The sequence below is a fragment of the Humulus lupulus genome, chromosome 9 (genome assembly GCF_963169125.1).
Source record: "Humulus lupulus chromosome 9, drHumLupu1.1, whole genome shotgun sequence".
NCBI lineage: Eukaryota > Viridiplantae > Streptophyta > Magnoliopsida > Rosales > Cannabaceae > Humulus > Humulus lupulus.
In genome coordinates, this window is record NC_084801.1 from 45,095,998 (window position 1) to 45,121,681 (window position 25,684).

At 38.7% G+C, this 25,684-nt stretch overlaps 1 protein-coding gene across 2 annotated transcripts; it reads left to right on the forward strand.

Moving 5' to 3' along the window:
• The first annotated feature begins 276 nt into the window (after positions 1–276).
• LOC133801967 (multiple RNA-binding domain-containing protein 1) lies at positions 277–21,075 on the forward strand. 2 transcript variants are annotated; one of them, XM_062240199.1, is made up of 15 exons: positions 277–494; positions 802–909; positions 987–1,101; positions 2,120–2,847; positions 3,016–3,147; positions 3,797–3,886; positions 4,020–4,140; positions 4,297–4,620; positions 11,316–11,380; positions 12,276–12,450; positions 19,342–19,446; positions 19,536–19,637; positions 19,715–19,888; positions 20,408–20,545; positions 20,633–21,075. In XM_062240199.1, coding segments are annotated over exons 1-15 (2,544 nt in total). In that variant the 5' UTR covers positions 277–492; the 3' UTR covers positions 20,798–21,075. The 2 variants fall into 2 exon arrangements, with proteins under 2 accessions (XP_062096183.1, XP_062096184.1); XM_062240200.1 differs by lacking the exon at positions 3,797–3,886.
• Positions 21,076–25,684: the final 4,609 nt, after the last annotated feature.

Here is a 25,684-nt window from a genome sequence, read left to right on the forward strand (position 1 = left end):
TGACTAGAGTGTCTAATATTGTTTTGCAAAAAAATTATCAAAACTAAATGAGAGTGCAAAAAGACTTCAAAAAATAAACCATTTTACAAAGATACTCTTAATAAAAGTAGGGTGGTTTATTTTTTTTAATAATAATTAGAAGAATAATGATATGTTGACTAAAATTAAGCTTCTTTTAAACAATAAAAGAAACTAATAAAAATAAAAATCCTTACCTGATAGTTTCTTTTAAACAATAAAAGAAACTAATAAAAATAAAAATAATAATAAACTTGGTGAGGGATATAATTTGAGCGCCTACATAGCTTCGTAACGCCGCCGTTGTTACTCCCACACTTCCCCGTCTCCTGGAGTTTTTCAGTTTCTCTGTTCTCTGTACCCTTCAACGGAGCCGTTTGATATTCGTTCTGCAGTATAGCTGAGGACCGTACACTTCTATCCACTTTACTCTCAGTTCGAACAAATATTTCTTCGAACTAAAAGAAAGGAAGAATGTGAGTGTATCTAATTTCTATTTTATTTGTTAGATTACTAGCAGAATTGTCTCGTTTTAGGGTTGTGATTAGAAAACTCCGAACACGTTTATGAAAATGCAGTGAGAATCGGAGAAAATGCAGTAAAATTGATTATGATTATATGATTTTGAGCTCAGTTTTTTTTTGGTTCAAATTTATGTTTAATAGTTGGAAGTTATTTTTGGGTGTGTTTTTCAGTATCTACTTTGGTCTTTGTTCATATTTTCCTGGAAAAATGAGAGAAAATATCAGAATCATTGCTAATATGTTTTGTGGGGTTTCGTAGGTCAAGGATATGTGTGAAGAATTTGCCGAAATATGCGGCAGAGGATCGTCTCCGCGAATTCTTTTCTCAGAAAGGAGAAATTACGGATGCAAAGCTCATGCGCACCAAGTATTTTGCTTTAGTTTCACACCCTTTTCTTCTTTTTATTGGTTATGAATCGTTGCCTGACTTACAAGTTTCTCCAGGGATGGTAACAGCAGACAATTCGCTTTTGTTGGGTACCGGACGGAACATGAGGCCGAAGAAGCTATTAGATACTTCAACAAATCCTATTTTGATACTTGTAGGATATCCTGTGAGGTTTATTTTTTTTCCCCTACTTTTTATTTTTAATACTCAATTTCGCATATTACACTATTGTATAAACAAATTCATTGTTAATGTGCTATAATCTAATAAGCTAAGAGGTATATTAGATTCTAATCTGTTTTTTTAACTTACAAGATATGCATATGGCTATTCTAAACTTGATACTAACAAGCAGAAAATTATCATATAATTCGGGTAATTGTCTAGCAAATTTTTTGAAAGCATCGGTGGTGCCATGTTCAGAAGTTGAGGTTGCGGTGTTATACTTTGAAGTATAATTGACTAGCAATTGCAAACCCTTTTTCTAATCTACATTTCCCTGTGCGTGTTTTGTTTTGAGAACCTGAAGCACATGTTGATTCAATATATATTTGTCCATTGTTCTACTTTGTCTTTTTAATTTCTGGATTGACATTTTCACTGGGTACGGTATTCTTACAGTATTTCATTTGTATTTGTATGCACATGAACTCATAAATAGGAGGGTACTTAAAATTTGGGATTAATGTTCACCTTTTCTATTTGTATTGTTTGCCATGTGATGTGTAGTCTAGCATTGGGGTTAAAGTTTATTTTCCGGTATAGAGTTCTGTAATTAGTTGGAGAGAAAATATAAATGTTTTACTCACTTTTTTTTGGACTTCATGCCATGCAACACACTTGTGCATTTGGAAGAACAGAACAAATTTACAGAATCAGTGCTTTATTAAATTGTTTTGACACGTTGGATTGTGAGTTGTGTGTACTTGTTCACAATGCTTATTCACATTTGGCAAGTAGCAAAATTCTGGACAAAATATGAGCCTAATTAGACCCATTTTGTTAGTTTGGAAAGTGTTAATTGGCCAAATATCAGACCGTCACAGAGGAAGAAGTGTAATATTTACATGATACTATTTTATTTCATATAATTACTTTCAATTTAGGTTCCTTAAACCATGAAACATGGGTGCTAAACTTTCAAGACTTTTAGCATGAACTTTGACAGAAATATTATATTCACTTCCAGATTGCTCATAAAGTTGGTGATCCAAACATTCCTCGCCCATGGAGTCGTTATTCTTCAAAAACTGATGAAAAAACAACTAAAGATGGGAATAAAGTCGCTGTTATAAAAAATTCTATCCTTATGGGATCAGAAAGAGAGAAAAAGAATCTGAAAGAGGACGGCAACAATGAGGACCCTCAGGTCCAAGAATTTCTACAGGTTATGCAGCCAAGAGTTAAATCGAAATTGTGGGCAAATGACACGTTGATAACTTCTACAACTAGCAATGATAGTAAAGTTAGAGAGAAGCAAACTCATACAAATAAGGAAAGAATAGAGAAATCAGCTACAATACATATCGAGTCGGGTGGAGATGAGAATGCAGAATATGCATCATCACCAGACAAGCAAGTGGCTAACAATTTAGAAAGTCCTGCCCATGATGATGTCATTTCGGATATGGATTACTTCAAGAGCAGAGTAAAGAAGAACTGGTCAGAGTCAGAAAGCAGTGACAGTGATGATAATGAGGATGATAGTGATTCATCAAAAGAAAGCCCCATAGAGCAGGATGTTCAAGAACAAGTTCCAAATGAACCATTAAATTCACTTGAGATGGATGTTTCCAGAAAAGAAGATGAAGAGGAAGATTCTCATGAAGATTCTGCTGGTGACATGTATGACCAAGATGATAAAGAAGTAATTGAGACCAGTCGTCTTTTCGTTCGTAATCTGCCATATACTGCAACGTACTCATCTTTTTCCTTTTAAATAGTGCTCTCTTTTTTAACAATGTATGCCCAGTTTGGCAAATTGCTTCTTATTATTAATTGTCTTGTCTACCATAGAAATAATAGGCTTTCTTAGTAATAATTAAGTATAATGAGGTATGTTTTCAATACAATTTTCTTAATCAGTGAAGAGGAGCTGGAGGAGCTGTTTAGCAAATTTGGGACAGTCTCAGAAGTCCATCTTGTTATTGATAAAGATACCAAGCGTCCCAAGGGGTTTGCATTTGTTAATTATTCACGTCTGGAGTTTGCAGCTAGGTACATATTAGTGCTTTAAATTTATTTTATTTTTGCTCCTTTTTTCTGCAATTTTGTGATTCATTATGTTTAAATGCATCAACTTGAACAATATCATCATGAAAAAATCAAGATTTTTCATGCATGTTTTCTCCTCTTTAGTTTTGAAGTTTAAGATTCTATTGAATGTGAGACCTTTCTTCCTTTCCTCCCTCCCTATTACTGATCCACAGATAGAATATAGGCTGTGAAACACAGAATGATGAAACAATGAACGTTACGTTGGAATATCGATTTTCCTGGTTTAATGCTTGCATCAGGTGGACTTTTTTTGTTTTCCTAAATTTTAGCTTTTGAACCCATAATTAATGTGAGGAGAAAACTTGCTTTTGAAGTCTGATATTTTTATTTATCGATTAGCTTGACAAATTAGATAGACACCTTTATTTCTTGTTATTCATCATTTTATCTCACGCTCTTTGTAGTTCTTGCATAGCATGGTGAGTTACTATTTCTTTTTAGTCACTCAAATATGTCTTGTGTCACACTATGTTCATTCCACTTTGTTTGTTTGCTGGGTCACGCATGCATTTATGGTGACACAAATAAGTTACTCTTCTTTTCTGTATATAATGAATTTTTTTTTTTCCATTTTCAATTTTGGGTGAAGAGCATTAGAGGAATTAGACCATTCAATTTTCCAAGGAAGACTGTTGCATGTTATGCCAGCTAAACAAAGAGTTTCATCTGAGAAGCTCGAGTAAGCACACCGAGTAGCCGCTTTTCTCCATCACTTTTACGTTTCTTAGAATGTTTATTTCACTTGTACCATTCTTTTTAACTAGTTCTCAGCTTTCATCTTTGGAAACATAAATTTACATTCTTTTCTGTAGGCATGATGTGGCGAGTCAAGGTTTAAAATCTTTTAAGCAACGGAGGGAAGAAGAAAGGAAGGCATCAGAAGCTAGTGGAGATACTAAAGCATGGAACACTTTGTTCATGCGCCCTGATGCTGTATGTTGAAATTAAATGCTATATGTGAACGGGTTGAATTGTTTTTTTCACCTTCAAATTGCAATGTGTTCTTCCTGAAGGTTTTTTTTTTTTTTTTTTATTTGTTCCTGATTATGACAAACCATTCATTTCTAATTTTCACTTGTATCTTGATAGATTGCTGAGAACATTGCTAGGACTTATGGTGTGAGAAAGGGCGATTTACTTGACACAGAAGCAAATGATCTTGCCGTACGTCTAGCACTCGGAGAAACTCAAGTGATTAAGGAGACAAAAAAGGCTCTTAAGATTGCTGGAGTAAATGTAGAATCTTTAGAGGACTTTGCTGCTGGGAGAACTGATGGCATGAAAAGAAGCAACCATGTTTTTCTTGTGAAGAACTTGCCATATGGATCTTCTGATGGCGAGCTAGCTAAGATGTTTGGTAAATATGGGAGTTTGGACAAGGTCATTCTTCCTCCAACGAAGACAGTAGCTTTGGTAAGTCATTCATGTGCTCCATGGAACAATTATTAATTGTCTACCATCAGTTTAATTAAGTTGTCCATTTCTGTAGGTGGTTTGTAGTGTAGCTATTTAAAATTTTTCTTGTTCTATGTTTCTGAATGTGCTGCTCATTACTTTAAAGGTTCTCATCTTAAAATCATCAAAAAGGATGTCCGACTAACCCGAGCATGTAATTCTTCAACATTACATTTGGTACCTGTATATATTATTTAGAGTTGGTAACAGGCCTCTCCATGACATGTTTCTTTATGTTAGGCTTGATAAGCCTAGTATCCGGTTCACCTATACTAGGAGGGGGTCGGGTCAGAAGGGTCAAGGGTAAATGGGACATTTTGTGTTAGTTGGTTAGAAGGGCAAATTGGGTACTGAGTAGCCTATTAGTGGGAAAAGGAAGCTAGTAATTAGTTATGCAAGAATTGAGATGATTCTAGGCATCATGGGGATATTTTCCTCTCTGTTTGTATGAGACTCATAGCATATTTTTCATTCAACAAAGCCTCAGATTATTCATTATTGGTTTACTGTTTTATTGCTTGCTATTCTGTTTTCTGGTTCTACTATTCTGTTTTCTGGGTTCTACAGAGATTGTAGATAGGTCCTATTAATTGGTATCAGCAGCCAGGACCGGCGTTCGGTGTATGCCGGTATCGACGAGAATGGAGACTCGTGTTGTGGGTGTTGAATCGGCCTTATCCAGTGTCCAAAACCAGCTCAACGATCATGGATTGCTGCTTAAGGATCATGCGTTGGAGCTGGGCTCTCTGAAGGACGTGTTGGATCGATTGGTTACTGCCCAAGGAAGGGTGGCAGATGAGCTTGCTTCTCTTCGCGAAGGGTCTCAAGGTGTTCTTGGTTCGGGGCGTCGTCTTCCCGGCGAGGGGTCTGTGGCGACTGGCGGGGGCGCTTCCTCCGGCCGTGTAGTGGATGGTGGGGATAGACGATCTGAATTTCGGGCTCGGAAGATCGAATTGCCAGTTTATACGGGAGATGACCCAGATGATTGGACTTATCGTGCGGAGCGCTACTTTAATTTACAGCGATTGTCCCCGACCGAGCAACTGGAAGCGGCGGTCTTGTGCCTTGAAGGAGCGGCTCTGTCTTGGTTTCGCTGGGAAAATCAGCGGCGACCCATTCCCACGTGGGAGGAGTTGAAACTTCTACTCCTCCGGCGATTTCGTCCCACCCATGAGGGGTCGGTTTATGATCGGTTCTTTGTCCTCCAACAAGTCACTTCGGTTCAAGAATATCGTCGACGATTTGAAGCTCTTGCTGCTTCGGTGGAGACAATGGGGGAGGCTGCATTACAGGCTGCTTTTTTAAACGGCCTTAAAGTAGAGATCCAGGCCCCTTTGAGAATTTTGGAGCCCAATGGGCTGTTACACATGATGGAATTGGCTGAGCAAATTGAAGCCAATCAAGCTTTCACTAAAAGCTTTCGGACTGGGCCTAGTGGGCCCATTAGGGCACATCCACGACCACCTTTGACCAGCCTCTCCCTACCTGACCACAGTAAGGGCACTTTTGTCATTTCTCCATCATCTTCCTCCTCTTCTAGCCCGACTCTTACTAGCCCTAAACCAGCGGCGGCTCCGGCGACGTCCACGACGTATCGCCGCCTGTCTGAAACCGAACTCCAGGAGAAGAAGCGCAGGGGCGTTTGCTTTAAATGTGACGGGCGTTGGACTCGAGGGCACGAATGCTCGCAGGCGGAGGTTCAGGTTGTGATTATTCAAGATGAGGCCGTGGATGCACCGGCCACTGATCCGATTGGGGAGGTTCTGGGCATTGCAGCAGCTACGGAGGCGGCTGAGGCGCACATGGTGGAAGTTTCTCTCAATGCAGTGGTCGGGTTGACGTCCCCCAAAACTATGAAGATTTTGGGTTCTATCTTGGGCCACGAAGTGGTGGTTTTGGTGGATAGCGGGGCGACACACAATTTCATCACCACGGAATTAGCCCAGAAATTGGCATTGCCATTATCCACGACTGATGCTTATGGGGTGCAACTGGGCAGTGGTCAAGCGGTGAAGGGGGAAGGCATATGTCGCTCGGTGCCGTTACATTTGCAAGGACTGGAAATAATCGAAGATTTCCTACCGTTGCAACTAGGCAGTACTGATGTTATCTTGGGCGTCCAATGGCTGCAAACTTTAGGGGAAACCACTCACCATTGGAGGAACCATACGATGAAACTTCGAATCCAGGATCAGCCCGTGGTTTTACATGGAGACCCTCTGCTTCACAAGACTTGCATTTCGTTGAAACAGATGGTACGGCTGCTCCAACATGAGCGGCAAGGCGTTTGGGTCGAGCTGGGTTGCGCTTCGGTTATTCCGGGCTTGGCAGCATATTCGGATGAGATACAACAACTTTTACAGTGGTACAAACATGTTTTTGACACACCAACTTCGCTACCGCCGCCGAGACGACATGATCACGCCATTGTCCTTCAGCCCGGCACCACTCCAGTGAGTATTCGCCCCTATCGGTACCCACATGGCATCAAGGATGAGGTCGAGAAAATTGTTCAAGAGATGCTGAAATCAGGGGTGATCCAGCCAAGTAACAGTCCCTACTCGAGCCCTATTCTTTTGGTTAGAAAAAAAGATGGCGGATGGAGGTTTTGTGTGGATTATAGGGCCCTTAATAGAGCCACGGTACCCGATAAGTTCCCCATTCCAGTTATTGATGAGTTGATAGACGAGTTGCATGGGGCTCGTGTCTTTTCGAAGCTTGACTTGCGCTCGGGGTACCATCAAATTCGGGTGGGGCCGGAAGATATCCATAAAACGGCCTTTAGGACTCATGAAGGCCACTATGAGTTTGTAGTGATGCCATTTGGACTGACCAACGCCCCCGCCTCCTTTCAATCTCAGATGAACGACATTTTCCAGCCCCATCTTCGAAAACGAGTATTGGTCTTTTTCGACGACATCCTCGTCTATAGCCCGGATGAGGAAACTCATGTCAAAGATCTTGAAATCGTGTTGCAAACATTGTCTCACCACCAGTTTTTTGCTAACTTCAAGAAGTGCTGTTTTGGACAGCGACAAGTTGAGTATTTGGGTCACATTATTTCAGGCGAGGGGGTGGCGGTGGACCCTTCTAAGATCCAATCTATGCTGGATTGGCCGCTGCCCAAAACAATTAAAGAGCTGTGGGGATTCCTTGGGCTCACAGGGTATTATAGGAAATTTGTCAAGAACTATGGGGCCATTGCTAGACCTCTTACTGACCAACTCAAAAAAGACCAATATGGCTGGACCGAAGAAGCTTCTGCTGCATTTGAAGAACTGAAGAAAACGCTAACCACAGTACCTGTCTTAGCACTTCCAGATTTTACCAAGCCGTTTGTGGTTGAAACTGATGCTTCGGGGTTTGGCGTAGGAGCTGTTTTGATGCAGGAGGGACGGCCACTAGCGTATTTCAGTCAGGTATTGAAGCCCAAAGCTAGGCTGAAATCCATATATGAAAAAGAACTCATGGCTATTGTTCTAGCGGTACTCAAATAGCGACCTTACCTCCTAGGACGAAGATTTATTGTGCGAACAGACCAGAAAAGTCTCAAATTTTTGTTAGAACAGCGGCTGGTTACTCCGGAACATCAGAAGTGGTTAGTCAAATTGTTGGGATTTGATTTTGATATTCAATATCGCTCAGGGGAAACAAATAGGGCGGCTGATGCTTTGTCTCGGGTCGGTCATGTGGAATGTTCTTTACTGACATCTACTACATGGATGGATTGGGAGCTAGTTGATCGTGAGGTGGCAGCGGACCCTTTTTTGTCTTGGGTTAAGGCAGATTTGGAGCAAGGAAAAGTCATTGCTGGGCTTTCAATATCCCAACAACGGCTACTGTACAAGGGCCGCTTAGTTTTATCCAGCACTTCAGCTTTGTTACCCCATTTTTTGCGTGAGTATCACAGTTCGCCCATAGGGGGCCATTCGGGGGAGCTGCGAACTTACCAACGACTGAAAGGAGATGTTTATTGGGTAGGAATGAAGGCTAGGATCTTGGAGTTTGTGCGTTCTTGTGAGATTTGCCAGCGAAACAAATATCTAGCCATGTCACCAGGGGGTTTATTGCAGCCTTTATCGCTGCCAGCACAAGTTTGGGAGGAATTGACTATGGATTTTATAGAAGGGCTGCCTAAGTCGGAAGGTGTAGACACTATATTCGTGGTGGTGGACAGGCTGAGTAAATACAGCCACTTTATAGGCCTTCGACACCCCTTTAATGCTAAAATGGTGGCTGAAGCGTTTGTTACACATGTCGTCAAGTTGCACGGAATCCCGCTGTCTATTGTGTCTGATCGTGATAGAATTTTTCTCAGCCATTTTTGGTCCGAATTGTTTAAACTACAAGGGACGGAACTTCGCCATAGTACTTCTTATCACCCCCAAACGGATGGCCAATCCGAGGTTGTGAATAGGTGCCTGGAGACCTATCTTCGTTGTTTCGCTTCGAACCGTCCAAAAACTTGGGCTAAATGGTTAGCGTGGGCTGAGTATTGGTACAACACCACTTTTCACTCCTCCTTGGGTTGCACTCCATTCAAGGTCTTATAAGGGCGTGACCCTCCACCGTTGATTCGGTACGCAGCAGGTACCACTCATGTGATGGCTGTTGACCAGTTACTTGAAGAGCGCGATGCATTATTGGATGACTTGAAAATGCACCTGCTGCGAGCACAACAGAAAATGAAAGAAAGAGCTGACGGGTCGCGCCGACTGGTGGAGTTCGCTGTGGGAGACACGGTATTTGTGAAATTGCGGCCCTACCGACAGAAATCATTGGCTACCAGAAAGAATGAGAAGCTGGCAGCAAGATATTACGGCCCGTTCGCAGTTCTGAAACGCATTGGAAAAGTCGCTTACCGCCTCGACTTGCCCCCTTCGTCAGCCATCCATCCGGTTTTTCATGTTTCGCAACTCCGCGCTGCTGTCGGGAATGCTCATTCTTCCACCACGCTCCCATCCACTTTAACTTCAGACCTGGAACTTATTGTAGAACCTGCTGAAGTGCTGAATATCCGACAGAACCCAGCCTCTCCAGACCAATGTGTTGAAGTGCTTATCCGCTGGAGGATCTGCCAGATTTCGAAGCTACGTGGGAGAAATTTGAAGCTATACGACGTCAGTTTCCGGCATTCAACCTTGAGGACAAGGTTCACAACTTGGGCGGGAGTAATGTTAGGCTTGATAAGCCTAGTATCCGGTTCACCTATACTAGGAGGGGGTCGGGTCAGAAGGGTCAAGGGTAAATGGGACATTTTGTGTTAGTTGGTTAGAAGGGCAAATTGGGTACTGAGTAGCCTATTAGTGGGAAAAGGAAGCTAGTAATTAGTTATGCAAGAATTGAGATGATTCTAGGCATCATGGGGATATTTTCCTCTCTGTTTGTATGAGACTCATAGCATATTTTTCATTCAACAAAGCCTCAGATTATTCATTATTGGTTTACTGTTTTATTGCTTGCTATTCTGTTTTCTAGTTCTACTATTCTGTTTTCTGGGTTCTACAGAGATTGTAGATAGGTCCTATTACTTTACAATTATGATCATGAGTCCAGTTCACAGATATGTGATTAATACATAAGTTTCAAGGGCAATTAAGGTGGACAGGTAGGATTGAGGTTATATTTTATCATTAGTGTGCGGAGAACATCATTGTAGTTTCAGATTGTTTTGCATGCTTGAGGAACATGGTTGAATATCATACATGAGAGACGAGGATTAATTCAGTTCAAGCTTATTAACCTGATTTTGTGGGGCTTAAAAAGTGGAATAAACATACCCTTGCTGTTTCATGATAAGAAATAGGACAATATTATTTTTCCCCGAACTAACTATAGCACTTGTAGACTTTTGTCCCTTCCGTTTAAAATAGTAACAGTTTGCTGACGTGGCAATTAAAAAAATATTTAAAAATGAATTCTTTATTAAATAATTGATTTTAAATTAAAAAAATCATTTTAAAAAATAAAAAATTAAGAAAAGCTGATTTTTAAATTTATGAAATTATATTAAAGCCTATAATAAAATTTAATAAACATAAATTTTTTTAATCCAAATATAATTTTGAAAAAACTAAAATCAATATTTCTAAACTAAATTAAATAAAAAACTCAACCAAATCTGTATTTCAAACATAGATAATCAAACACCTTTAGAAAATAATCAAGCAAAAAATTAATTTAGTTTAGTTCAAAGTATAATTAGTTTAGAAATATTGATTTTAGTTTTTTTATAATATATTTGGATTAAAAACTATTTATATTTATTGATTTTTTATTTATTGGATTTTATATAATTTAATAAATTTAAATTCAGTTTTTACTTATTTTTTCTAATTTAAATTCAAGTAATTAATAAAAAAAAATATATTTGTAATTGTCACGTCATCAAATTGTTACTAATTTTTGATAGAAGGGGTAAAAGTCCACAAATGGTAGTCGGAGGGAAAAAAAAACATTTTGTCCTATAAGAAATAAGCACATATTTCTTAAAAAAAAAAATTTGTCACAAAAAGAACAAAAAAAATACAGAGTTCTGTCTTAGCAGACACAAGCACATTTCAACGTCTTTGTATATATTGGTTAACTTTGTTGGGTTTGGTTAGGTTGTACTTAATTCCTTGCTTGGTGTTTTCTTTTGGATGATGTGATAGGTTGTTTTTCTTGAACCTGCTGAAGCTCGTGCAGCCTTTAAAGGATTGGCATACAAACGTTACAAGTAAGTTAATACTTGCTTTCTGCATGGGTTATTTGTGAAAGCTATACTCATTACCTACACATGATCACTATTTTATGCATAAAGCTCGCAGTTTTAGATGATGCGGTGCCCTTATTGTTTGTAAGATATATTTTTTAAAATCCTTGGATCTATAGCTACACAAAACAAAGTACTTTAATTCCTTGTGTATCATTGTTTTAATTTCAAGACAAGTGTTGAAAAGCAGTTGTTGGGTTAGTGTTGATTTTTGTTATTAAAATAACCTAGGATCTATAGCTTCACAAAACAAAGCAACATCCTTCCTTGTCTATCCATATTTTAAATTCATAAAACTGATGCAGAGTCAGAATGATCAACTTTGGACATTTAATTTTCGTTCGAGTTTCTTGTTGGTGTTGTATGTTTTGCTCTGTTTTTCTTCTCTTAGGAGTGGAATTGTTTACTCTCTCTTGTATTTCTTTCCTGACATATTTGAGCCCCCTTGTATATATTGATATGAATTTATTTTTAACATTTCAAGGAAGGAATTTGGATGTTCCTCCGTCTATTTTATGGTGTAGTTTGATAGTGTAGTGTAAATAATGCTTGAATGGCAACAGAAAAGATTGTATTTCTTTCCTTTTTAACTCGGAGGTTCAGTGCTCACTGCTTGCTTATTTGGAACTTGAGATAGATCAACTTGTAAACAGAGAGCTCAATTATAGTTCATTTTCTTGTCTCATTTCTGTTTATCACACACATACATAACTAACATTCTTAGATTCATCATTCATTTCACATCTCGTTTTGGTTGTGTTGACATGAGCTATGTGTGTATCCATTTACTTTTTTTTTTATCTATATTAGTAATTTGTTTCTTTTATTGCTGGGTGCATGTATAATATTTGCAACATAGGGATGCTCCATTATATCTAGAATGGGCTCCAGCTAATATTCTTAGTCAAATTCCAACACCTGAGGACAATGAAAAGAGAAGCGTTGTTGTTGGTGAACATGATGTCAAGAGGGCTATCTTAGAGCAACATGTAGAAGGATTATCAGATGTGGATGCTGATCCTGATAGAGTTGAGGTGACTTTAATACTTTTTCTGCATTTTTTTTCTCTTTATTTTCAATATATGTTTGTCATATGGATGCTTAGAGCATATCATGTCTCATCATTCTTTTTAGATCTTGAGTCAAAATATTGAGCTCACAACAATAGACACACGATTAGTAATACGTATGTTGCCTCCGGACGAGCGACACGTACGTTGCCTCCGGACAATCGACATGTACGTTGCCTCTGAAGCTGGTCAATCTCATTGTTTTCATGCCAGATCAACTCCCAATGTTCCAAACAAAATTAGAATGCTTAGATATGTCATTGTATCACTTTAGATCTGAAAAGATCAATTATAGATGCCTACAACAAAAAATTATATTCTTTAACTTAAGTGAAAACCGTCAAGTGTTTTTCACTCATTGTGTAAGCAACTTGTTGACAGAGAGGGAATCGTATCCAATTGATTTAGTTTCCTGATTTTATGTTGTTTCCTATTTCATAGGGATTTTCTTTATTCTGTATTAAAGGGGTTGGATTTTGTAAATACCCTATATAATATCGATTCTAGGTTGTAAATAAACACACAAAATTAATAAAAAATTATTTCTCATCGTGTTCATATGGTATCAGAGCCGTAGGTTTTTTCTATCGACATTTTTTTTCTTCTTTGTCCAGCTCCGGTTGTCCTCTCTAGCGCCGGTAGCTTCTGTACTCTTCCGACAATCATCAAGGAACTACTTCAGGTGGCGTTGCGAGGGCTCTAACATTTCAGGTGGCTTTTCCAATCAACTGACAATCATCAAGGAGACTTCTTGAACCTCTCGTGGTTTCATCCAGCTCTCCAATTGGCTTTCTCGGCAGGAGACTTCCAGAACCTCAAGCCACGTTCCTCAGTCACGCTTCATTTTCTGCCTCCCCAACTTAGGCACTATCCAGAAATTGCTGACTCCATAGCAATGGCAGATTCAGATTCCTCTAAGACCTTTGCTCAGTCACGCGACTCCCTCGGCACACTTCGAAAAACAAAAGCCACATCTCAACATCACTCCAGTGGCTCCATTGGGTCTCTCTACAACCCCGGCAGTAGCTCCCTACACATCACAACTCACAAACTTGAAGGCCGAAACTACCTACAGTGGGCACAGTCCGTTAAACTTGTGATTTGTGGCTGCGATAAACTCGGTTACCCAACTGGTGAACTTCTAGCCCCTGCTTCTACTGATCCAACGTTTAAGGTATGGCAGGCTGAAACTCCATTGTCCTCGCTTGGTTAATTAATTCACTGGATCCAAAAATCAGTCGTAGGTATTTATTCTTTAAGAACGCTAAAGTGTGGGACGCTGCTAGAAAGATGTATTCTGATCTTGGTAACACTTCTCAGATTTTTGAGATTCGCACCAAGCTAAAAGAAATCAAGCAAGGTACTCAAACTGTTACCCAATATTTTTTGGACTTACAAGACTTGTGGCAGGAACTCAATATGTATCTAGACACCACACCACTATGTGCTAACTGCACTACGATACAGCGGCAATAGTTAGAAAAAGAACGAGTTTTTGAGTTTTTATTGGGTTAAACAGCAATCTTGATGAAGTAAGAGGTCGTTTGGTTAGTCATTCCCCATTTCCTGACACTGGGGAAGCATTCTCGGAGGTTAGACGTGAAGAAGCACGTCGTCGTGTCATGCTGACTACTGAACTGCAACCCATTGAAAGCCCTGCTCTTGTCTCAAAATGAGGCCCACCACCACATGCCAGAACCAATCCTGACCCTCAGCCTAATTGTGAGGGTGAAAGACCCTGGTGTGATCATTGCCAATGTCACGGCCGCACTCGATCTACTTTTTGGGAAATTTATGGCAAACCACCAAACTGGACTCTTCGTTGCCAGAATGACAAAAAGGCCTATCAAACTCAGACTGAGAACAACACTGATTAGAATAGCACTGCTGCCCCTTCATTCATTAAGGAACAACTCGAACATTTATATACACTCCCCAGTCAATCTTCCATGAAGCCCAAGTCTGGTCCCGAGTCTTATAGTGCCTCAGTTGCACATTCTGGTAATTTCTCTTCCGCTTTCCAAGCACCATGGATCATCGATTCACGTGCAACTGATCACATGACAAGTTTACCTCATTTGTTTGATTCTTATTGTCCATGTTTAACTACCTCTAGTGTCAAGATTGCAGATGGCTCTTGCTCACCGATTGCAGGAATTGGCACCATAAACTTATATGCTGATTTAATTCTTAAATCAATACTCTATGTTCCTTCATTAAAATGCAATTTAATCTCTGTTCACAAATTAACTTCTGATAATCGCTGTCTTGCTGAATTTGTGTCCAATTCTTGTCAATTTTAGGATCTTTATTGGGGAGGATGATTGGTAGTGCTAGGATTTGTGACGACCTTTATTTCTTTCAGCATCCAATAAAAGGGCAACCTTCCTTGCGTTGTTTGACTTCAAGTTCTATTTTTGATTTTGATTCAAATTCTCAAACTATTATGTTATGGCATTGTCGACTTGGGCATCCAAGTTTTTTATATTTAAAACATTTGTTTCCTGCTTTGTTCATTAATAAAAAGGTTGCTGATTTTTAATGTGATATTTGTCAACTTGCTAAACATACTCTGCTTCGTTCCCTAAAAAAATGTATACACCATCTAGCCCCTTCTCCCTTGTTCACAGTGATTTGTGGGGACCCTCAATGGTCACTACCTCTTATGGTAAGTGTTGGTTTATTACATTCATTGTTGATCACACATGAGTCACTTGGGTCTATCTACTTAAGCATAAATCTGAAACTTGTCAGGTCTTCCAAAACTTCCACAAAATGATCCAAACACTATTCCGAACAGCTATTCAAATACTTCGTACCGACAATGGTACCGAATACTTCAATTCCATCCTCGATCCATATCTTCTCTAGAATGGCATTGTTCAACAAAGCTCGTGTGTAGATACTCCACAACAGAATGTGGTAGCCGAGAAAAAAAACCATCATCTCTTAGAAGTAGCCTATGCTATTATGTTCAAAATGCATGTTCCAAAATACTTTTGGGGCGATGCAATTCTTACTCTTACTGCTACTTATCTCATTAATCGTCTTCCCAGTCGGCCTCCCCAGTTCAAGACACCATATTCTATTATTCAGTCTCTCTATCCACTAGGGCTGAGCATTGGGCAGGTTGGTCGTGTTACAAGGCATTTTTACCCGTCCAATGTCATAATCGGGTTAGCAAAAGTGACTCGTAACTTGCCCAATTAAGAAAAAAAAACCTGTCCAATAATTTGGGCGGGTTGGTCGGGTTAACCCGCCCAAATCGAAATGATAATTTTTTTTGACGAGTTGGGCGGGTCAACCCACCCAAACAAAAGTGGTATTTTTTTTTTAACATTTTTGTAATTTTTTTCTTTTAAATACTAGTACTAATAGTGTGAAGTTTATATTTTTAAGCTTAAAACAATATTTTAAATTTATAGTAAAAAAATTAAAACAAAACTTAATTAATTTATATATTTATTTGAATATATTAAAAATAATAAATTCTTAATTGGGCGGGTTGATAATTATTTTCAACCCGCCCAATGTAACAATTGGGCGGTTTAAATTTTGGTCGGTTTATTCGGGTTGCGTTTTTTAGCGGTTTTTTCGGGTTGGGCGGGTTGTAAAATTTTTTGCACAGCCCTACTATCCACGCATCTCAACAAACACTGTCAGTCAAAGTTTTTGGTTGCACTGCTTTTGTACATGTTCACTCCCAACACCGAAGTAAACTTGATCCTAGAACCATAAAAACAGTTTTCCTGGTTACTCTCCTACCTAGAAAGGCTATCATTGCTACTGTCCTCTCACCAAGAAATCATACATCTCGAGTGATGTAACTTTTTTTTAAAATTCTCCATATTACTCCCACCTTGCTTCAGGGGGAGAACAACCATCACGAGCAAGAAGCTTAGTGGTCGTGGGGTTTAGACTTACCCCTTCACACTCCATTCCCTTCAGAACCAAGAAACCCTCCATCTTCTCTTGGAACAAAAATCGATCACTCTTCTGAACGCCCATCGTCTAAGGAAATCTTGGAAACGGAAAGACTTCCTCCTCAAGATCAAAACATGCAGAAGGAAATTCAGGTGTATTCCAGAAGAAATAAACAAGTTACGAATCCTCATCACAGTCAAGAACCCAATCCGGTGATAGAACCAATTCCCTCAAATGATCAGAGTACTTTTCCCTCAAACAGTCAGTCAGAATTAGACATTCCTATTGCATTAAGAAAGGAAGCTAGATCTTGCACTCAACACCCTATTTCAAAATTCATTTCTTATTCAAAATTATCATCTCCATTTAAAACTTTTACCTCTAGTCTATCAGATGTTGTGATTCCCAAGACCATCAACGAAGTACTTGGTACTCAATGGAAGACAGCCGTTCTCGAAGAGACAAAAGCACTTGAACGGAATGGAACTTGGAGATTAGTGGAGTTACCACAAGACAAGAAGGTAATAGGGTGCAAATGGGTGTTTACAGTCAAATATAATGCAAATGGATCTATTGAGAGGTACAAGGCTCGATTAATTGCCAAAGATTTTACTTGAACTTATGGAATTGACTACATTGAAACATTCGCTCTAGTTGCCAAGCTCAATACTATCATAATATTGCTCTCGCTAGCAGTCAACTTGGATTGGGAGTTGCATCAACTTGATGTAAAAAATGCATTCTTGAATGGTGAGCTAGAAGAAGAAGTGTACACGAGTCAGCCTCCGGGTTTTGAAGAATCTTCCAATACAACTAGAGTCTGCAAGCTAAACAAATCTTTCTACAGTCTAAAACAATCTTCTCGAGCATGGTTCAATCGCTTTATGAAAGTAGTCAAGGGGCTTGGATACATGCAAGGTTAGACTGACCATACTCTCTTTATCAAACACTCAGGAAAAAGGAACATGTCAATACTGATCATGTATGTAGATGACATAATTGTCATTGGAAACCATAGTGAAGAGATTAGTCTGATCAAAGAAATGTTGGCAAAAGAGTTCGAAGTCAAGGATCTTGATGCACTCAGGTATTTTCTGGGAATGGAATTTGCTAGGAGCAAAAAGGGGATTTCTGTGTCCCAAAGAAAATACACTATCGTCTCTTAAAGGAGACAGGAATGCTCGGTAGCAAGCCCAGTAAAACTCCAATCGAGCTCGGAGACAAGAGGAAAATGTTTGGAGAAAGTCCAGTTGACAAAGGGAGGTACCGGCAGCTAGTAGGGAAGTTTATGTACCTCTCACATACTAGACTCGATATTGCCTTTGCGGTAAGTCTGGTCAGTCAATATATGCATAATCCATGTCAAGGACATCTCAATGCTGTATATAGAATTATGAGGTATCTTAAGCAAACACCAGGAAAATGTCTTTTCTTCAGAAAGACAACCGAGAAGAAGGTCGAAGTGTTCACAGATGCAGATTAGGCTGGGTCAGTTGATGATAGAAAGTCTACAACTGGGTATTGTTCTCTTGTGTGGGGTAATGTGGTAACATGGTGAAGTAAAAAGCAATCAGTGGTTGCAAGAACCAGTGCAGAAGCAAAATATAGAGCCATGGCCCATGGAGTGTGCGAAGGAATCTGGATCAAACACCTACAAGAGGAGTTGAAGATGGAGTATGAAACCCCTATTCAACTTTACTGTGATAATCAGTCTACCGTCAGTATTGCACATAATCCCATACATCACGACGAAGCTAAACATGTAGAAGTAGATCGTCATTTCATTAAAAAGAAGATTGATGGAGGAATTATTAGCATTAGATATGTACATACAGATCAACAGCTAGCTGATATTCTCACAAAATGATTGTCTGAGTGAGTATTTGATTTCCTAGTAAACAAGTTTGGACTATCAATATCTATAGTCCAACTTGAGGAAGAGTGTTGACAGAGAGGAGATTGTATCCTATTGATTTAGTTTCCTGATTTTATGTTGTTTCCTATTTTATAGGGATTTTCTTTATTTTGTAGTAAAGGTGTTTGATTTTGTAAATACCCTATATAATATCGATTCATGTTGTAAATAAACACAGAATTAATAAAAAATTATTTCTCCTCATCGTGTTCATACAACTTAACCATTATATTTAACTAATCTCAATATAAAATAATTAATTAATCAAAAAGGGTGTAGAAAGACAGGGAAATTAACATATGCAATGATTTTTTGAACTCTATTTACAAGAATAATTGACCCAATTATATTTACAATTCTAATGTACTTTGCATACCCAAACAAAAAATAATATGTAACTGATAGGCTACCACTTACTTTTGTGTATGCTAGAAGGAAGGGAAAGAGTGGACTGGCTGCCAAGTCAGCCGTATAGGGAATTAGTTTTTAATTGTGGTTAAGTGAATTGTGTAGCCTACGGGCAAGTGCAGGGAATGCTTGGGTGTATCGGGCAGTAGGGAAATAAGAGAGAGGAAATGAGATATTAGGGGTATCGATGTATTGAGTAAGACTTTGTATTTGGAGAGACACAGGCTCTCAAATTCCTGTAGTTCAATGAAAAGCTGCCCAGATTTCTATCTGGTTTCTATCATTTGCAACTGTTATTGTTATTATTGACAGGTTGGGTCTATCAGTAACCATTACGACTCTCTCTCTCTCTATGGTCTATATTACTATTCCATTTATTTCATATTTTGCTATTATAATAAGATAATTTCTTCCAGATGTTAGTCATCTTGCTGTTCAAATTTTCTTTCAATGTTAATGAATATTCACTCAGCCTATACTTCAAGCTAAACCAAGTACTGGAAATATATGACATTTTGTTATTAATACTATTTGTATGGTTGTGGAATTTCTGTAACCCTGCATCTACTGTTTGCTTATTCGGTTATTTCATGTGTTACATTTTCCAGTCACGGTCTCTCTTTGTCAAGAATCTGAATTTCAAGACATCTGATGAGACTTTGAAGAAGCATTTTATAGATCACATGAAGAAGGGATCAATTTTAAGTGTTAAGGTAACCATTTACACCCATGAATATTTATTTACCATGACCAAATGTATTATTTTTTTGTTTGTGATAAATTTTCTGTCCTATTACTGCAGGTAAAGAAGCATATGAAAAATGGAAAGAATGTCTCAATGGGTTATGGTTTTGTAGAATTTGACTCCATGGAGACGGCCACAAGTGTGCCAAGAGATTTACAGGTAAAACACATTTTGCTTCCTCATAGATAACAAGTTGGAAACTTATCTTAATACCTCATATGTTACTCATTCTCTAGGGAACTATTTTGGAAGGACACGCTCTCACATTGCAGCTCTCTCATGCCAAGAAAGATGGACAGGCTCCGAAAAAACTTGAGAAGGATAAGAGTTCCACAAAACTTCTTGTAAAAAATATTGCTTTTGAAGCAACAAAAAAAGATATCAGGCAGCTGTTTAGTCCATTTGGCCAGGTGATACTGAATTTTGATTATACAAAAAATAGAATTTCAGCTAATCCCATGTGGCCTAAAAAGGTCTGAATTTGCTCTGTAAATTGATAACAAACATTTCACAAAATCTTACTGTTCAGGAGCGAAAAAGACCTAAATATTGGAAATAGTACTGATGCTTGCATTTTACATATATATTTTCTCTTCTCATTTTAGCCTTTCTTTTTTGAATAGTTAACATGTCATTACATGTATGCTATTAATTGTTGAGCAAGCTAAAGAAAAATCAGGGCATGGACATAGAGTTGTCATTGTTGTGAAATTTTGGAACTTTTTGGCCAATAAGCTCTTACCATTTGGCAGAGATAAGTGAAGTTTAAAGACACCATTGATAACTAACTTTTGATTTCCTTGCAAATTATTGTATTGCAATTGATTAGATTGGATATTCCCTCTTGTCGCTACTTGTTATCAGAAAGTCTTGGCTGTTTCATTGCAACGTTTTCCTAATTGACTCTAGATCTCTTGCTATTATGTCAGATTAAAAGCCTAAGACTGCCAGTGAAGATGGGCAGTCAAAACCACAGAGGTTTTGCATTTGTGGAGTTTTTCACAAAGCAAGAGGCACAAAACGCCCTTCAAGAACTTTCAAGCACCCATCTGTATGGTCGCCATCTGGTACGTCATCAATAATTGTATCACAAACTGGTTAAAACTTTTGATCCTATAATTAACTGCTATACTGGCTTTCCTTTAACCTTACAGGTACTTGAGAGAGCAAAAGAGGGTGAAACCTTTGAAGAATTACGAGCCCGAACAGCTGCTCATTTTCTCAACGAGGAGAATGGGTTTCAAAATCCTACCAAGAAGAGGAAGAACATGGCTGTCTTGGATGAGGGGAAAATGAAGTTTCAAAGAACTGAGAGTTAGTGCTTAAATTGGTTTGGTTATTATTTAACAGAGTAAAAAAAAAAATTATTTGTGTTAGGATAGGGACAATGCCAGACCCGTTTTTGAATTTTTTTTTTGGGAGCTGGCGTTTACAATGCTTTTTGAGGTTTTTTTTTCTTTCTCTTCTATTTGTTTTCGCCCTGTCGTGTAAATTAAAGTACAATCATGCAGATTTTAGCCCAATTTTTGTGATCTGAATATTGTACCAGAGTTGTTTTTTTACATGAAAGAAAGTCATACATACAATCTTACAGATATATGCTCAATATTAGTCATCATAGATTAAAACGGGTCCAATTGATATGATGTTTTGATCAAAAATGAAAATATTTTTATTAATAGGGTAGGTAACCATTTGGTACTCTATATTTTTACGAAGTATCATTTTGCTACCATCTGTTTTTAATAATCCTCATCATATGGTATCTTGTATTTTAAAATTGTACATATTTGGTATCCTAAACTCAAATTTAATTAATAAAATTTTACCAATTTAATCAAACTGCTGTCAATTATGTAAGTTTCAAATCTAAATTTAATTACTTAATTACATATAACTGATGACAGTTTGATCATATTGACAAAATTCTATCTATAAAATCTGAGTCTAGGGTATCAAATATGTATAATTTTAAAATACAGGATACCATATGAGCATTATTGAAAACAGAGGGTGTTATCCCCAAAAAATGGAGATCGATGACGTGGCAATAGATGTGACAAGTGGCAGTACATGGTCCGTAAAAGACACATTAATAATTCAATAAATACATTGACTCCTGAGAGTTGTGATAAAATTTTGACTGGCTTGAGAAGTGTCATGACCGACCAGGCATGACCTTGTCCGACCAGTCACGACATTACTGCCTAGGAGTGACATTGCTGCCCAAGAGTGGCATGCTAGACTGGAGTGTCATGTTAGAGGAGAGACATGGCATGGTAGACCAGAGTGTCATGTTAGACGAGAGACATGGCATGCTAGACCAGAGTGCCATGTTAGACCAGAGGGATGCATGTCGTACCACTTGCATATGTCCAGCATGCATGTGTCTGACCAACACTTGCATGTCCTACCAGCAAGTGGTCCTACCAGCAAGTGTATGACCTACCAACATGCACATGTCCGACCAGCAAGTGTATATCCTACCAGCTAAGTGCGTGACTATCCAGTAGAGGTGTGTTCGACCAGCTTGAAGGAGATATGGATCAACTAGATAGAGGAGGACTAAGTCAAGATTCCCAGAAACGGCTTCAACAAGAACCGGTCTTGGCACACGCGAGAATCTCTTATTCTTCCCACAAATTTGGTGTTCTGTTAAATTTTGAATATTTTTGTAATTTAAATATAATAAGAATAATAAAATATCCCGATTCTAGGGGATATTAGATGTATGATCCTAAGCCTATAAATACATGGCTTATGAGATGAGAAGGGGGTCTTCTTCTTTTCTTTGGACTTTTTGGGAAATGTTGGGTCTGAGTTTTCTAGAGAGAGAAAATGCTTGTATCTGAAAGAATTCTTGTATTCTTATAATCTGTACTGAAGAAACTCAGTTGGCTCAGTTCATCTGATCTTGAATACAGATCTATAATCACAACTCTAAGTGGATTAGGCTATTACCAACATATTGGGGCGGAACCACTATAAAAATTGCGTGTGTTATTTACTTTTTGTTCAAAAACTGTCTGTGTCATTTTATTTCTTTTGAAGGCTTCATCATTTTTTACGTTCTCACGTCGTTGGCCAAAAACGCGGTCAACAGAGGGTACCAAAATGATACTTTGAAAAAACATAGGGTACCAAATGAGTAAATCCCCTTATTAATAAGTAGATGGTTACCAACGCCAAGTTACATTATCTTTTATTTTTTTCTAAAAGAAAATGATGCTAATTTCACATACCAGCCTTCAAAGATGGAAATTATTACAATTGAGAAATTTGACTTTTAATGCATTAAGTGACGCTGTATGATAAAATTATACCAATCGAAAAAAATCTCACAATTTTATTCTAGTATTCTTTGGATTACCGAAAATGCCTCTATCATAAATTTCCCTATTTTTCTCCCTCTCTATCTCTCACGTTTTCCCTCTCTATCTCTCAAGTTCTTGTACACAAAAAAAATAAGGCAGCTTAATCTATACAAATTTTTGAGCTTATTTCAGGGCAAGCTGTGAATCCTTTCAAGGCAAGGACTTCATTTTGGATTTCAGATCAAAAATCGTATGGGTAAGTATATATTTGTTATATGTAGTGAGGAAACTTGTTTATCAACATTGCTTTTGCTATTTCAAACAGATCTGTGTATGCCTTCATGTTTTATTGTAATTTTTCACTGTCGGAATGAATTTTCGTTCCTTTCTTGGTTTTTTGTCTGCCTCGATAGGACTCAATGGTCCTCGATGGACCTCGATAAACCCTCATGTATTATATTATTTGTATACCTTGATATGCCTCGATGGACCTCGATAAAACCCTCACATAAGGGGGGAAATGGCTACCTCGATATGCCTCAATGAGCCTCGATGGGCCTCGATAACATCCTCACATAAGGGGGAAATGGCTACCTCGATATGCCTCGATGAACCTCGATGGGACTCGATAAAATCTTCACATAAGGGGGAAATGGCTACCTCGATATGCCTCGATGGATCTCGATAGAGGCATAAAACTTAATTATGTAGTATTTGCCTCGATGGGACTCGATTGGAATCGATGGGCCTCGATGGATTGACCTCGATAGTGTGATAGTTTGACCTCGATATGAATCGATATTTTGCTGTTTTATGTTGTAGTTTAACTTTTTGACCTTTTTTTTGTTGTAGATTCGACAGTTTCCATATTTGTTGCATTCAATGGTGTTTGGGAACTCGAAAATAGGGATTGGATTTTCAGGGATGTTGAAAATCAAGTTCTGCTCGTGGAGAAGGGTTTGACGTATGAGCAATTGCTTGAAATTCTGTACGATGAGCTTGAAGTGGATAAATGTGTGCATGCCTTGAAAACTGAGGTCCCGTACACATGCTTATCACAATCCATCAAACCTACTGTTATAAAAAATGATAGGCATGTGCGTGCATTCATTGGGTTAGCATCGAAATCTGTAGAGAAGCTCATTCCTCTATGTGTGACATTGATTAAGAAGGGATGTATAAGAAATGCATCGACTTCTGCCAGCGTTAATAAAGAAGTTCGATTCGAAGAGAACATTTCTCCTCCATGCCATGGTTTCAAAGGAACTCAAGGTGACTTTGGAACATGTGTTCCCAAGACAAATCTAGACGTCATAGTCCATGATGATATCCCGGTTAGAGATCCGCCATATTTGCATGACATGGCGGAGTACGATCCCTATGGCTACGATCCTTATGTCAACGACGATCCTGTTGCTGATGCAACAGATCTTGGTGGGCCAGATGTTAGGGCAGATTTGCCAACATAAAGTTCAGATGTTATGGTAGATGAGGAGTGCAGAATAGAAGATCGGCAAACACCTGGGACCAGCAGTAGTCGTCCAGGTCCAAGTAGAACCGATGATAGTTTTAGATGGAGTTCTCCATTGGACTTAGGTGAAGATCGTAGAACATGCAGTACTCCCATGTTCACCAAACAGGATATAGAGGCCTCACATCAACATCATTCTTCAACCAGCAAAGCTTCAGGAGAATTGCACCTTGGGAAGTTCTTTCAGAACAAGCTTGAATTGAAAACCAAGGCATCCATATTTGCGATGAAGAATAATTTTGAGTTTATGGTGAAGAAATCTGGGACTGATGTGTGGTACATTACCTGCAAGGATCCTGATTGTGGTTGGAGATTGAGGGGTAAGAAAAAAATGCGATCTAAAATGTTCGAGATTATTGTATACAACGAAGTACACACTTGCTCATAAGAAATTCGAGATAAGGACCACCGTCAAGCATCACTGTGGGTTGTTGGCACCTAATCAAGAGGAAATTTGCTACCAATGGTACTCGGTACATGGCAAACAACATAAGGGAGGACATGAAGCACCATTTTGGGGTCGAAATGAGCAATGAGAAGGCGTGGAGATGTAGAGAAAATACTCTTATGTATGTCAGAGGGACACCTGAGGAATCATACTCCAAGTTACCTGGATACCTGTGTCAGTTGGAGCATAAGAACCCAGGTACTATTACTGATTTTGTAGCAGAAGATGGTCGTTTCTTGTATTGCTTCTTTTCCCTCGGTGTTTCTAGGCGTGGTTTCCAGTACTATCGTCCTGTAATTTGTGTGGATGACACATTCTTGAAGAATAAGTATGGTGGCCACATGCTCTGTGCTATTGCGTTGGATGCAAACAACCAGTTGTTTCCAATTGCGTTTGCATTGGTGGACAGTGAGAACCATAACTCTTGGACTTATTTCATGAGAAAATTGAAGGAAGCCATAGGGGACGTTGAGAACCTTGCTTTTGTATCGGACAGGCATAAAAGCATTAATCATGCTTTGGAGATTGTGTTCCCAGATGCCTATCACGGTGCATGTTACCATCACATCTGTATGAATGTGGTGGCAAAATTCAAAACTAACCACGTGCAAGACATCATGGGGTGTGCAGCGTACGCATTTCGAAGAATGGAATTTCACAAGTTCTTTGACAAGATTGAGGTAATTGATCCATCCATTGCTCAATATCTAGAGGGAATTGGCTTTGAAAGGTGGAGTAGCGCTTATTTTCCTGGTAACCGATACAATATCATGACGAGTAACTACGCAGAAAGCTTTAACAATAAAACCAAGGAGGCAAGGAGCTTTCTAGTCGCCACTTTTCTTGAATTCACAAGATTCACTCTTCAGTCTTGGTTTGCAGATAGACATGAAAGAGCTGCAAAAGCAACAAC

Bases quoted from the DNA above. Each gene is read 5' to 3' on its own strand.
- LOC133801967 (XM_062240199.1), top strand. The intron at 1,102-2,119 runs GTTTATTTTTTT...ATTCACTTCCAG, and splicing joins CTTGTAGGATATCCTGTGAG to ATTGCTCATAAAGTTGGTGA. The intron at 11,381-12,275 runs GTAAGTTAATAC...TTTGCAACATAG, and splicing joins TTGGCATACAAACGTTACAA to GGATGCTCCATTATATCTAG.